General features: G+C 39.6%; 1 protein-coding gene across 2 annotated transcripts; it reads left to right on the top strand.

The window, feature by feature from the left end:
- The first annotated feature begins 841 nt into the window (after positions 1 to 841).
- grap2b (GRB2 related adaptor protein 2b) lies at positions 842 to 14933 on the top strand. 2 transcript variants are annotated; one of them, XM_053498892.1, is made up of 11 exons: positions 842 to 991; positions 3420 to 3518; positions 3906 to 3997; positions 5566 to 5685; positions 9044 to 9203; positions 10268 to 10309; positions 10619 to 10693; positions 12010 to 12084; positions 13992 to 14030; positions 14134 to 14208; positions 14327 to 14933. In XM_053498892.1, the coding sequence occupies exons 2-11, from the start codon at positions 3441 to 3443 to the stop codon at positions 14504 to 14506; spliced, it is 936 nt and encodes a 311-aa protein (XP_053354867.1). In that variant the 5' UTR covers positions 842 to 991; positions 3420 to 3440; the 3' UTR covers positions 14507 to 14933. The 2 variants fall into 2 exon arrangements, with proteins under 2 accessions (XP_053354867.1, XP_053354864.1); XM_053498889.1 differs by having other exon boundaries at positions 842 to 3518; positions 14327 to 14932.
- The last annotated feature ends 207 nt before the right edge of the window (positions 14934 to 15140 follow it).

Genomic DNA, 15140 nt, shown 5'->3' with positions numbered 1-15140 from the left:
TGATTTAAAAAAAAAATATTTATTATTGCTTTTCTGATCTACTCTGCGTAACTTTTTTTTCTTTCTTTTATCTCAATACATGGCCAAACCACTCGCCCCAACCCACTTCCTGTTCATCAGTAATGCTGTGCACAACGCATGGGTGATTGAAGTGTACGTGAAGTTGCACATATAATTCTGCTCAAATAATTTCCCTCCTCGTTTCAGTATTTGTTTTTTAAACACTGCTTTGTTTAAAAGTATGACTGTATATGGAAGAATACCTCTTCATCATCATCTATTTCTCCAACAAGAAATAAACGATAAATATTGTTTAAGGCTTTTTCTTATAGAAGTAAAGGTATTCCTTTTACTTAATAAAGGATTCAATAAGTAAACAATTTACTTCAAAGAAAGCTCTGAAACTGGAGACTCCTTCCAGATGTGATAAATAAACATATTCTCAGAGACTGTGAGCAATCAGCAGAACATCCAACACACCAGACAATTAATGAAGATACCAAAAGTGCATCAAAATGAATACAAACTTGTCATTTGCCTTGCAAATTCTGACCAATCAGAATCAAGTATATGACAACGCCGTGGTATAAAAAGCTAATATTTGATATAGAGATATTATAAATATCATGTATTGCTATATTATTTTATTTTATCTGCAATACCAGGATTTACTTAAACAAATAATAATAAAATAAAAAGGTTACATTAGGCATGAGATTAGAAAGTCACTTTCATGCAGTCACCTTGTATGAATAACGGTCAGCACTGAAACCGAGGTCACCCACACGTGGTCAAGGGGAGGAGACAATGACTTTCCTCTCCTTCTTCCTCTTTTGACGCACCATGAAGCAAACAAGAACTTGGTCTAAACTTGACTAGCTGCTTTTCTGTAGGTCTGAGATCAATATTGCTAAAATTAACTGAGAGGCTGCCCCAGAGTTGAGAGTTTGGAGCTTGGAGCCTGCTTGGGTGAGAGCCGGGTGGTGAAAATGTAAGTAGCAAAGCAGAGCTAGGAAACTGAGCAGTGCAAAATGGAAAGACAAGTTTGTTTGGACTTATTTTGAGTATATTTGGTTCTTCAAGGAAAATCAAGCGAGAATTACTTTTCAAAACGCTTTCCATTTGTGTCGCTCGAGAGATACAATAATGTCTAAAGAGACAGTAATGCTTTCATAACGATGAATTGATACATGCATGATTGCTTTATGCTCCAGGAAATAACCACTCGCACTAAAATTATCTATTTTAATACTGACTCACATTTCCTTATGTGTTTATAATTAGCGCTTGCATTGAGTCATTATTATAAAAGCATTAAAATCATATCTATTGATATACTACATGCTTATTTCTGGATGGTATACTAATGTTACCTAAATAAAGAAATGTATGGATGCTCCAAAAAAAATTTTTGTTTTTTTGCGTAAGTAATCTAATGCAAAGGGTTTGAAATACAGCCCATCTTGTACGGCATATCGCACGTAGACTGCAGACTTTAATTCAGACTGATGCACAAGGACGTGTGCCAAAATAAATTGGACATTTATGACGGGTATTCGTTTAGAGCTGATGATTAAATGCAGCTTCCTCTGGTATGTATTAACTAGCACTTCACTGTCCACGAGTAATTTATGCAAAGGCTCGACATCCATTACAGACTGAAGCATCTGTCTCTTTCGGATGTGTGTGTGTAAGTGTGTAGCTGGGTGATCTTAAGGGGAGGCTGAAATTTAACGCTTAAAGAGTGCAGTGCTCTGTAGTTCCTCTCTAGTGACCAGGCTCAGACTTACTCATCCTGGAAAGAGAACTCTCATTAAACAAGAGGAACTGGCATTTATTGCCGCCTTAATAAAAAAAAAAATGTAACACACACACACACACACAAAGAAAACTTGCTTCAAAGACACCATTGTATTATAAAGTGAATAAAACACTCTACTAGGAAAATAATTAACCTCATATGATGTTAAGCAAAGTTAATCATTTCCCTCTAACAGCTCATCCTATTCATGGTTGATAATAATTTTTTTATTTATCTGGATGTAGTTGGATGAAATGCTGTAGAAGTTAGTTCCTGTTATCACTTGCGTCATTACAGCTACTCTATAACCAGTCGGTTTCTTCTCATCCGAGCTTTTTCTCTTTCTCTGGGTCTCTTGACAGTTATTAGGCGAAAAATAACATGCATCACATGATTGCTGCTTCATGATGTGAGAAACCACGAAACATAAAACTCCAGAGAACTTACTCACACACTCATCATGTCTACGTGGTCGAAGGGGGCCCTGGTGCCTATCCCAGGAGACTTGGTACACCCTGGGCGGGGTACTGATCCATCACGGGGCAAACACACATGCACACCCACACACTGGTTTGGGAACGATAGTTAGCCTAATCTGCATGTCTTTGGACTGTGGGAGGAAACCGGAGTACCCGGAGGGAAACCCCCCAAGTACTATGAGTGTCTGCTTATCTTGCATTGGATCAGCACCCGGTCCTGGGTTTACCCAGCGTACTGCATGAGTGCTCCTGAGAACCTGTGTTGGAATATGTGTGTGTGTGTGTGTTTTATAAGCGCTCCTGGACTCAGTAATGTATGTCAACAAACAGGTTTTCTTAACCACATAATACACATTTGCTAAGGTCATGGTTTTTTTTTAACTTCACTGATTGGCTCCAAAGGCTCCAGGCCCCCCGCAACCCTGTATACCCACACGATAAACTGGTTTAAATGATGAGTGAGTGGGTTCAGTACCTAATGCATGTTTTGTGTCCAAGGGTTCCTTCCTTATTGGCAGGTAGCTATAATATATAAGTCTAAAAATGATTTGATTGATTTCAAATGTGGATTTGCTGATGTGGTTTGGCACACAGTATGGACTTTAAAGAGAAGCAAAAATCTATTCTAAGCTATTTCAATAAAAGCAAGATTATGTAGAAAAGTCTTACTTTCAATGATGTCATGAGTGTATGATGAGTGTATGCAGAAGGGGACAGACATCATACAGTATCTCCCCATTGTCATGTCTATCTCTGATGCAACATGAGCAGCAGTTTATAAAGATACAGTCGGCTGGCTTGCAGTGTCTTAGAAAGAATGTGATGACTTTCGTTCACCCTGGTTGGTCGCTGTTATGCGGTACAGTATGAGGTAGAGTAGGCTGGTGGCTTGGAATTAGAAAACGCTAACAGTATTAAAAGAAAAAGAGAAAGAAAAAAATGAAAGATTCGGATAATATTTGAGTAATTGCAGAATGGAGAGCTTATTTCTGGAGCTGTACTTTCAGAAAATATTAACAAAAGCAAGTTGAAAAGGGCAAAACAACACCATCTCTAATGAGCGTTCTCTCTCTCCCAGTCTCTCTCTCTCTCTCACTCCTCCCTCTCTCTCTCTCTCCCTTTCCCATTCTCTCACTCAGAATCCATGAGCTGTCTCCATCATGGAGGCGACCGGCAAGTTCGACTTCACCGCTACGGCCGATGATGAGCTGAGCTTCAGGAAAGGAGACCTAATTAAGGCAAGTATAAAAGTCCTTAAAACATTTATCCCATATTATAAATGTGTGCTCTTTACCCAGTACAGTCCATAGATGGGTGTAGAAATAAAACCTAACAAAAATTACTTACTTACTTATACGCTATAATTATATATATATATATATATATATATATATATATATATATATATATATATAGTACTATAAAGTACTGTATAGACTTTCAAGATTTTGGACTAATTGGGGTCAGGAGTGCAGTAAAAGTAGCCATAATACTCTCACTGATTGTCTTATGCGTATGAAATTTTTTCAGTGTGCTTACATGTGTGTGTGTGTGTGTGTGTGTGTGTGTGTGTAAAATCCATTTTGTAATTAGCATGTATGATGCGTTTTTTTTTTTTTTTTCAGATTTTGGGCACTAAGGATAACTGGTACAGAGCTGAAAGAAATGGTCTTCAGGGCTTCGTTCCAAGAAATTACATTACCCTCGACATCCCCAGGTTATTATGATGGCTTTATTAGGGAGAAATGAAGGAGGATTTAAGGGAAGGGGGTTGGGATTTGCTGTACGGGAAGCAATCTAGTTGTGAAGGTTTTAGAATGAAGAATAGAACCATCAGTTTAGGCACATATGTAAAATGAAATCATTGCTGTTTACACATGGACAAACTTCTACCAACCGGCCATAACATTAAAACCACTGACAAGAGAAAGGACTTCCATTGATTGCCTTGTTACAATTGCGCCTGCCAAGGCCTGAGATGTATGAGGCAGTAGGTGAACTGGTTCGATCCCAGAGAAGTGCTCCTGTAGCATTAATTCCTAAAAATGTAAATGCAACTATAGCTAAAAATGTCAGAATGTAAGCTCCATTGCAGCCTGATGTGTATCATTCGATGCCCTCCACGATGAAAAGTGCCTACAATGGACACATGAGCATCATTATTATTATTATAGACCATGGATTAATTAAAAAAGGTGGCCTGGTCAGATCACTCACTCTCTTTGATTATTTATACAGCTTTATCCTGCATACAGAGTGATAGGAGGATTAAGAGACTTAGGACAGAAGGCAGGGAACACCCTGGACAGGGTGCCAATCCATCACAGGGCAAACACGCTCATTTACTCACTACAGGCAATTTGGGAATGCCAATAAGCCTAATCTGCATGTCTTTGGACTGTGCAAACACCATGCATACAGTCCACTCGAACCTAGATCTTGGAGGTGCATGGCGACAGTGCTAACCACTAAGCGTTCGTGCCAGCAGTGTTTTAAAATCCTGTGGTTGTTACTTGGGCAAGAAATGGCACCAGGGTGAAGTATGTAAAGAAAGCAAGCCAATAGAAGCAAACCTTAGGTTCAGCCTTTTCATGTGGATGTTACTTTGACATGCATCATCTACCTGAACATTGTTACATGACCAAAACCAAGACAATCACTTCATGGCAATGGTATTCCCTAATGGCAGGATAACGTGCCCTGTCACATGGCAGAAATTGTTCAGGAATAGTAGAACATGACGAATGAGTTTTAGGGTGCTGGTTTGGCCCCTAGTAAGGCAGGTGGTTTTAATGTTGAGGTTAACTGGTAAATGTATGTTAGACCGGAAATACCAGGGTGTGCTGACAAAAAGCCAAATGCCAAAACCAAACTTGGCAATAATTTATTTAACATGTTTACAAGCACATACATAATCAGATAATAGGAAAGCTAAGGGAATCAGTAAATAACAGGATTTACTGTATATTCCTTATTATATCCTTTGCTAAATAAAAACGTTGTTTTACGATTATTTGTAATGTTTTTTTTTTTTCGGAAATAAATGTTACCCTTTGCATTCAGATTCTATAATAAAATATATTACATTATGTGTTGGGATACTTGAATATCAGGTTGGCAAATCACTTTCACCAGTCTTGAGATTTAGTTTAATAGTTTAAAATTTTTTAAATAAGAATGATTTTTGATAAATGTGCAACATTTTATTTCTTAGTGTTTGTTCTTTATTCAGTTATACAGTTATTATTGTTGCAAGGGTTGTAATGTTAGATTTTTTCCCTTTAGTTGGTTTCAGGAGGACATGAGCCGCCGGGCAGCTGAGAACGCTCTCCTGCCACAGCCGATAGGAGCGTTTATCATCCGTGGCAGCCAGAGCTCTCCGGGAAACTTCTCCATCTCTGTCAGGTAGTATAGTCGCACTTACTTAAAGTCAGCCTTAAATTGTACAGAAGTAAAGGCATACCTAATATACGCCTTGTTTCGCAACCTGCATACAGTCAAGTCACTGTTGTTGATGTTGTTTTGCAAATTCATTAAAAGATTTTGCAAGAGTTTCGCAAGAAGTTCAGTCTTTTCATACAAAATGTGCTGAAGCGTGAAAAGCTATGTTCTTATGGTGCAACTGAATTACCACTTACTGAACAAACCACAACGATTGGAGAATTACTATAGAAATTATTTTTCATGGGGATGGGCAAGAGCTCCGTCACTGTCCTTTACTTTCTGGTGGGTTGGACTCTGGCCTCGCACCTCCAGGGTGAAGTGTTCGATTCCTGTGGGTCTGTGTGTGTTCTCTCCATGCTTGGAGGGTTATCTCTGGATACTCTGGTTTCCCCCCACAGTCCAAAGACATGCAGATTAGTCTAATGGGTTTTTCCAACCCGTAGGGCGATTCATTGGAACCCTGCCCAGGTTCTACCCTGCCTTGTTCCTGGAATAGGTCCCTTGCCCTAGTGACCCTAAACAGGATAAGCAGTATAGAAGATGAATAAATGCATGAATATTTACTCCATTTTTTAGGTTTTATGTTCCTATCCAAAAGCATCAATGTGGCCTTGCATCTCCAGAGTTGAGGGTTAGATTCCGGCCTTGGGTCTGTGTGCATGGAGTTTGCATGTTCACCCTGTGATTAGCAGGTTTTCTCCGGGAACTCTGGTCTCCTCCTAGTTCAAAAACATGCAATTTAGGATAACTAAGGTTTCCAAATTGCCCGTGGTATGTGTGAGTGATTATGAGTGTCTGCTTGTGTGTCCTGCATTGGATCGGCACCCTGTCCTGGGTGTATCAAGAGTAGTGCATGAGTCCCCTGGGATAGGCTCCAGGCCTCCTGGTGAACCTTTACCGGAGAATAAGTGAGTGAGTTTTTATAAGCATTCCTGGACCCAGTAATGCAGGTGTACAAAGAGGTTTTCTTAACCACATAATACACATGTGCTAAGGTCATGTTTTTTTAAAACTTTACTGTGGAACCATTTAACGTTCTTTACACCCTGAGAGAGATTTAAAATATACACTCATTTTGTGATTGGCTTAATTTTTTTTATCTATTTATTTATTTGTTGCATAATTATTAAGATATGTAACATACTGTAGTTAATTTTTTTGTTTCGTATTACTCCGTAAACTATAGAGACTTTCACCTAACCTGTTCTTTTTTGCAGGTACACTCCCAAGTATTGTCAATTCTATTTAAATCCACTTCTATTTAATCCACCGCTACACTGCTTTAAAGTGAAACAAGCAATAATATACACATGGACTAATTGAGATAAATCAACTAAGCACATTTAAAAAAAAGTGATTATTAGGAACACCATACTAATACGGTGTTTGCCCCCTTTTCATCTTCAGAACTGCCTTAATTCTACGTGGCATTGATTCAACAAGGATTTCAAAGAAGGAAAGCATTCTTTAGAAATGTTGGCCTATATGAATAGGATAGCATCTTGCAGTTGATAGAGATTTGTGGGATGCACATCCAGGGCACAAAGCTCCCGTTCCATCACATCCCAAAGATGCTCTATTGGGTTGAGATCTGGTGATCTGGGGCCATTTTAGTACAGTGAACTCATTGTCACGTTCAAGAAACCAATTTGAAATGATTCAAGCTTTGTGACATGGTGCATTATCCTGCTGGAAGTAGCCATCAGAGGATGGGTACATGGTGGTCATAAAGAGATGGACATGGTCAGAAACAATGCTCAGGTAGCCCGTGGCATTTAAACGATGCCCAGTTGGCACTAGGGGGCCTAAAGTGTGCCAAGAAAAAATCCCCCACACCATTACACCACCACCAGCAGCCTGCACAGTGGTAACAAGGCATGATGGATCCATGTTCTCATTCTGTTTACGCCAAATTCTGACTCTACCATTTAAATGTCTCAACAGATTTGAGACTCATCAGACCAGGCAACATTTTTACAGCCTTCAACTGTCCAATTTTGGTGAGCTCGTGCAAATTGTAGCCTCTTTTTCCTATTTGTAGAGGAGATGAGTGGTACCCGGTGGGGACTTCTGCTGTTGTAGCCCATCCGCCTCAAGGTTGTGCGTGTTGTGGCTTCACAAATGCTTTGCTGCATACCTCGGTTGTAACGAGTGGTTATTTCAGTCAAATTTGCTCTTCTATCAGCTTGAATCAGTCGGCCCATTCACCTCTGACCTCTAGCATCAACAAGGCATTTTCGCCCACAAGACTGCCACATACTGGATGTTTTCCCCTTTTCACACCATTTTTTGTAAACCCTAGAAATGGTTGTGCGTGAAAATCCCAGTAACTGAGCAGATTGTGAAATACTCAGACCGGCCCGTCTGGCACCAACAACCATGCCACGCTCAAAATTGCTTAAATCATTTTTCTTTCCCAGTCTGACATTCAGTTTGGAGTTCAGGAGATTGTCTTGACCAGGACCACACCCCTAAATGCATTAAAGCAACTGCCATGTGATTGGTTGATTAGATAATTGCATTAATGAGAAATTGAACAGGTGTTCCTAATAATCCTTTAGGTGAGTGTATATATATATATATATATATATATATATATATATATATTAAATGCTACCTTACAGCTGAGACTCAGAATGGCTATTTTGCCTAGTTAGTCTATGAGACGATTATGTGCTTGCGACGCAAAAAAAAAGTTAAAGCTTTGGATGCTCAGCAGAGTGTATAGTATAGATTAAGAGTCAAAGAGCTGAAAAGTCTAAAGTACTAAAGCACTGCTAAGTCAGGGAAAATCAAACTTTACCACTGTGCACAGGTAGTCGACGTAGGAAAAACTTTAAACAAAGTGAAAGTATTCCGATATGTCAATAAAATTTAAACATTATCCTTGGGTGGGGCAGCATGGTGGCTTAATGGTTAGCACTGTCACCTTGCACCTCCAGGGTCTGGGTTCGATTCCAGCCTCGGGGTCTATGTGCATGGGGTTTGCATAATTTCCTCTTGCTTGGTGGGTTTCCTCCGGGTACTCCTCCGGGTTTTCTTCAACTGTCTAAAGACAGATTAGGCTAATTGCCGTTCTCGAATTGCCTGTAGTGTGTGAATGACCTTATGAGTGTCCTGTGTAGGGTGTAAGTCTTCCGGGATAGGCTCCAGGCTCCCCGCAACCCTGAATACAGGATAAAGTGGTAAAGACGATGAGTGAGTGAGTGAGTGATTTGGTGATTCTTGGGTGGATTTTTTTCTTCATATATTTGTATTGCTTGTACAGATTTTGTTTCACATGCTTGACCTGCACATTTTTTTGTTCTTAATCTTGCAGACATGAGGGGGACGTGCAGCACTTTAAGGTGCTCCAGGACACCAGGGGGCAGTATTATCTGTGGGCTGAGAAATTTAGCTCTCTGAACGACCTCGTGGCGTATTACACAGTCAATTCGATCTCCAAGCAGAGCTGTGTACGTCTCCTCTCTGATCAGCGGGTGAGTCGATGTATAAACAGTGATTGGATTCTTATTCCCTGAACATGCACAATAAACAATACTGAGCGTATTATACAGTAGACTGCGTAAAAAGATTTAATAAGGTTAAGAGATGAATTCAAGAACTTGAGCAGGTAAAAAAAAAATGTAATTTGAAAATAAAATTATGTTAGAAGGAACAGAAAATTTTCACTATTAGATGCCTACAGTATATCAGCAACAACATGAATCACTAAAAAATAAACTGCAGGACTTCAAGCACTGACACTGGAGACTCCCTTCCGAAAAAAAGTTAAATAAGCACAAGCAAAAGGAACCATATTAAATACTTTAAATTCTTAAATCCATTTATGTTTAGGGTTTAGTCCTATGTGAGATAGCCTTATTTACCTTATCATTCCAGTGCAAAATAAGAACCAAGATATTTTAGCCAGGAGCTGTATTTATTTAGAAATACTTAATAAATTAAAGGCATCATCACACCCTGATGAAAACTAGGAAGTTCCCACGGCGTCCTAAAAATATCAGAGTGAGAATGGGCGCAAACAGCGTCTACCATGATGACATCAATTTCCTATCATACACATGATCAAGCACTCACCAGGTCCAATCAGATCAAACCAAATGAGTCCCAGGTCCAATCAGATCGCACCACGCCCCTTATCAGGGGCTTATCATGCGCATTTACTTTGTCATTGCATGACAAAGTACTGCAGGTTGGTATAAATACCAAGAAAGGTGATGGTGTGAGCAACTACACTACATTACAGTTCATATACTAAATACTCTGAACGTGTAATAACCTGCTGCATGCCTGCTATAAACATGGTAAGCACCAGAAGAACACCACATACAGTAGTTGCCACTCAACCCTTAACAGCTCAGATGTATAATGAAATATGAATGATATATATGAAACGCAGAAATGTCAAAATGTAAAGCTATTCTCAATGGGATGTACATCAGTGGAGTCCCTATGAGATTCATTCTAATTAACCTGAACCTGAAAGGTGACTGAACCTACAAAGTGTGCTTATCATGCTTATCGTGTTATTGTATTTCAGACCCAGTTTGATGCAGCTCCAGATCCCAGGCTGGGTTCTCAGGTACTGCACTGTTGCTAATTAGCATGTTCCCCATGTGCTTGATAGGTTTCCTGCCACAGCCCAAAGATGGGGTTGATGTTGATTGGGGTTTCAAAATTGTGCTTAGTGTGTGATGGTTGTGAGTACAGTAGTAGATAGTTGATGGATGGATTAATGGATGGATGGATGAATTGATAGACGGATGGATGGTCCAATCAAAAAAAGTTTAGTTTAGATGAAGATTGCTTAATCTAATCTATTCTTGAATTGACTGAAAGTGGAATGTGTTTCAGTGTATTAGTGTTTCCCTGTGTGTGTGGTGACTTACAGGAGAGAAGATATAATATAGAAGATGTGCAGGGCAGACCTCTGCCTCGTCCTGCACAGCCTCTTCCACATCCACAGGTAACCACACATACCAAACTACACACACACCCAATAACCATACCCATGAGCATATCCTGTAAAAGTATATCAGTAATACTAGAGTTAACATTTGTCAACATTTCTCTTGGCCTTTTTTTCCTTTCTCATCTTCACACTTTATCATTTAATCTGCAAGATATTAACACAGGTTTTACACTAGATTCCCTTCCTGCCACAAACCACCCATTTCTCCAGGCTTAACCAAAATAATAATAATTATTATTATTATTATACACTCGAAGACCTTACTAACCACCTTTAGCTTTGATTACAGTGCACAGTTCGCAAAACTAATTCCTCATGCTCCCAGAACCACTCTTTCACTATTTGAGTCCAGTGTCATCAGTAAATACAAATTCCATAGATGTGATAACCGACACCATATTTGGCAGTACCATGACAAAATTCCCTCCTTTATAAGTGGCTCCAACATAGGAACCTCAGTCAGGGGAGTCCTGGACAGTCATAAGAACACAAAGCTAGGTCCATCATAAAGCCAGAAGAAGGAAGCAACTCCATCCCAAAGCCAGAAGGAGGTACATGGTCCATTACAAAGCCAAACGGGGGGAGCAAGGTTCATCTCAAAGCCAGAAGAGGAAAGCAATATCTATCACAAAGCCAGAAAGGGGAAGTAAAGTCCACCGCGTGATTAGGTGGCATCGTGGTTAGCACTGTGGCTTCACACCTCCAGGGTCAAGGGTTTGATCCTGGCCCTGGGTCAGTGTGCGCATGCAGTGTATTTATATACTCCCCATGCTTGGTGGGTCACCATGCCCCTCTAGGGTCTGTGGTCGGTGGGTTTCCTCCGGGTACTCTGGTTTCCTCCCACAGTCCAAAGACATGGTCTTTAGGTTAAGGCTTACAGGTGTTCCCAAATTGCTCTTAGTGTGTGATTGTGTGTGACATGTGTACCCTGGGATGTACTGGCACCGTGTCCAGGGTGTACCCCGTCTAGTGCCCAAAGTCTCCAGAATAGAATGGATGTTTTAATCAAAAAGGATTAGTGTAGGTGAAGAAAGCTGATGCGAAGTTGTTTTTCTCTTTAAAGGTCCCATATTTTGCTAGTTCTATTAAAAGTTGCCCCAGTGTCTGTTGATCCTTCAGCTAAATTTTTTTTTTTTGTACCACAAAGTCTCTTTATACCACTTCTTTTCCAAAAACGCTGTTTTAGTGTGCACACACACACAGAGAGAAACCCATCGGAATGCCTGAAAGTTATTTAGAGAATTTTGCATAAAAAGGGTGTCCCTTAATGTAAATGTGAAATATGAACATACGTGTGTGTTTACGTACAGGAGAGAAGACCGAAGATGGAAGATATGCACAGCAGACCTCTCCCTCGTCCAGGAGAGATCCCTCAGCCTCTACAGGTGACAAAAAACATACACACAGACTAGCTATTTGAAACCACATAATAAGGGGCATGATGGTGGCGATATGGCATCCTCAAAGCACGCAGGTGATGTCAACAAAATGTCTTCAATCTTCGAGTGTTTTTCAGGGTGTAGCTTGAACAGGACAGGGCATGATTCAGACAAAACAGGGCACAACTTACAGTAGGTTTAATTCAGGGACAACATTACATACAGTACAGTATTTACGTTGGCTGGAACCTCATAGCGATCATACCCATAGAGCCACAGCTTCTCTATCTTCCTGTGCAATATCTGTGTGATGTTCAGGGAGTGCTAAGATGTTTGCTGGTGAATTTCATGCAGCTAACCTCACATGCTTGGTGCTGCCAGTCTGATGCCAGATTGGGAAATAAGAACCCGTCCAAACCTCATTTCCCTGCTTATTTGGTGTTGCAGAGTTTCATTCTGTGAGTGCTGTGCAAGAACCTGTCTAGTCTATATCAGACCATCTTGCTGGTTAGCTCCTGTGCTCAAAAACTATTTTATCTGGGACCTAGTCTCATGCATCTAAAACAGTGATATTGCATTCTGTCAGGAATGAGGAATGTGGCAGGACTGTGCAGTAAAGTCTTGAGCCTTCCCATTTCTTCCGAAAAGCCAGACGTTCTTGTATTTTTAATGTAGTATTCAGGAAGTTCACCAGGTGGCCTTTCCTTTTTAGCTCTATACAGTGACCTAGAAATCATTTAAGCAACTAAGCCAAGGCATGAACCAGTGAGAAACAGGTGCAGATGATCAGGCCGGTGATTAGTATACTGGTGATGCTAAATGGTTGGAACAGATGAGAGGGGAAATGAGGTTGCTGCTGAGATTGTTACAGTGGTGTTTTTTTTTTTTTTGGCATACGGCAGCCTATTACAATAAAATGTTTGTCCCTATTTTTTTTAGTTCAAGCAACATAATTAAATTAAATTAAATTAAATATAAGGAAATAAGTGGTGGTTGAAGACTTTTGCACAGTACTGTGGTTGCCAAGACTGACATTAGAATAATATTTTAAGACAATAAACTCTATGGTGTTGGAAAAATCATGGACACTGGTTTTGGATTTAAGGATTTTAACTTAATCTGAAGAAAACACAGAAATACTCCAAGGCTGTGGTGAGGCTAAGACAGAACAGGACATGAGCAAAAGTAGACAAAGGATCATCAGCCTCATACACATCGAAGCAAAAACACACAGATAAACATTAGCTGCAATTCAAAGAAGATTAAATATTGAGGCTACTCAAGACTTAACTAAAATACAGTGAAACATGAGCTGAGAAACAACATGAAGCAAAATAGACAACAAAAATGTCCTCCAGCCAAGGCGTGTGCATACTGTAAATGTCCCCATAAAAGTGTGTAACCTTCAACCTAACAGAGTTGTTTGGTGCACCAAGTGACTGGACCACGTTGGAGAGGCTTAAGTTTTATTTCATTGTAAGCTATCACAAAGATGTGGTGTCTAGGAGCATTAAGTAGTCATTAAACGAAAAAACAAAAGAGTGGAATGAAGCATTTTTGTAAGTCGCCCTGAATAAGAGCGTCAGCCAAATGCCTAACTGTAAAATGTTGATGTAAATGAACAGAGAAGTGCTGTAGAATTTGGGAAGGGCCGCAGCGGGGAATCGTCCCTGATAGGTGTGAAATCTGCATTTTTTTGTGTGTGTTTGTAAATAATTGTTAGAATGCAAACACTGTGAAATAATCATACTGTCATACAATCATACTGTACAATTATTTGTATGTAACACTAAGCTACGGTACTGTATGTGAAACAATCATTCTTGTTTAGACGATTGGTTTGATTTTATTTGAGTGATATATTTCTTTGTTTATTGTATTTAATATACTTGTTTTCTTACACTGTCATTCAGGGCCACTTATACAGTGCAGATCCCATGCTGGCCCCTCAGGTACTTTTTTTTTTTCTTATACAGTTTTTTTAAGTTGGGGTGTAGATCGCTCGAGTGAGTGCAAAAATAATTGTGTGTGTGTGTGTGTGTGTGGTCACTGCAGGAGAGAAGATATCAGAGTGGACCTTCAGGCCCACCTGACCCACCTTATCGTCCAGAGACTCTTCCACCTCCACCGGTAACACACAGTCTAGCTATTTTCAACTATATTAGGATATTGGGTTGAGTTGCATAGAATGCAATAATATTTACAGATATATTATGTGTGTCTGTGTGTTTGTGTGTAAAATGTGCAGGCATCATCACTAATGAAGGTCAAGGCTCTGTATGACTTCATAGCAGAGGAGCAGGACGAGTTGAACTTCAGTGCTGGAGACATTATCGAGGTTTTGGACCAAGGAGAATCCTTCTGGTGGGTGGGACGGCTACAAGGAAGGACAGGACTCTTCCCTGCCAACTACATCACTCCTTTATGAGTGCATAGAGTCCACGTCCTGCATGAGATTTTTCAATATTTGTGTTTATTTAATTGATGACTTCCTTGAGTGCTACTTTAACTCAGTATTCTGAGACTTTGTGTTCGTTTTCTTTTGTTCTGCATTACAAATAAATGTTTTCAGCATGTTAGAGGGTTTTTTTTTATCATGTAAGACTGTGGTTTTACATAGAGTAGTAGCTGAGACATATACACACCCTGTCATGACAGCAATGCAACTGTCATCAGTTCCTCTTGTCATGTCCCACCTTTGTCAATTAACTTTTTGCACAATGAAATCTGTGACATAACCATGTCTCATACTGTACATAGCATAACCTATTCTTAGTTCATCAGTACAAGCAGTATAATATTATATTTTAATTAAATCTTATACTACAATATTTCAAACTTATAAACATTAATAGCACGACAATTAAAGGTGCATTGTGTAAGTTTTTTGTTTTTTCCTTTATTTATTTTTTTCTTGATGCAGATTAAATCCCTAAATGTTAGGTCAACAATTGAATAATTCTTACCCATCTTTCCAAGTCCTGCCACTTGCATTTTAGATGACTTGTACAGATTCTATGAAAAGGGTCAGATTGCACTGGTGGTATTTGGAAGACACACTT

Source organism: Clarias gariepinus, chromosome 6 (assembly GCF_024256425.1).
Source record: "Clarias gariepinus isolate MV-2021 ecotype Netherlands chromosome 6, CGAR_prim_01v2, whole genome shotgun sequence".
NCBI lineage: Eukaryota > Metazoa > Chordata > Actinopteri > Siluriformes > Clariidae > Clarias > Clarias gariepinus.
This window is presented reverse-complemented; position numbering and strand designations above follow the sequence as displayed.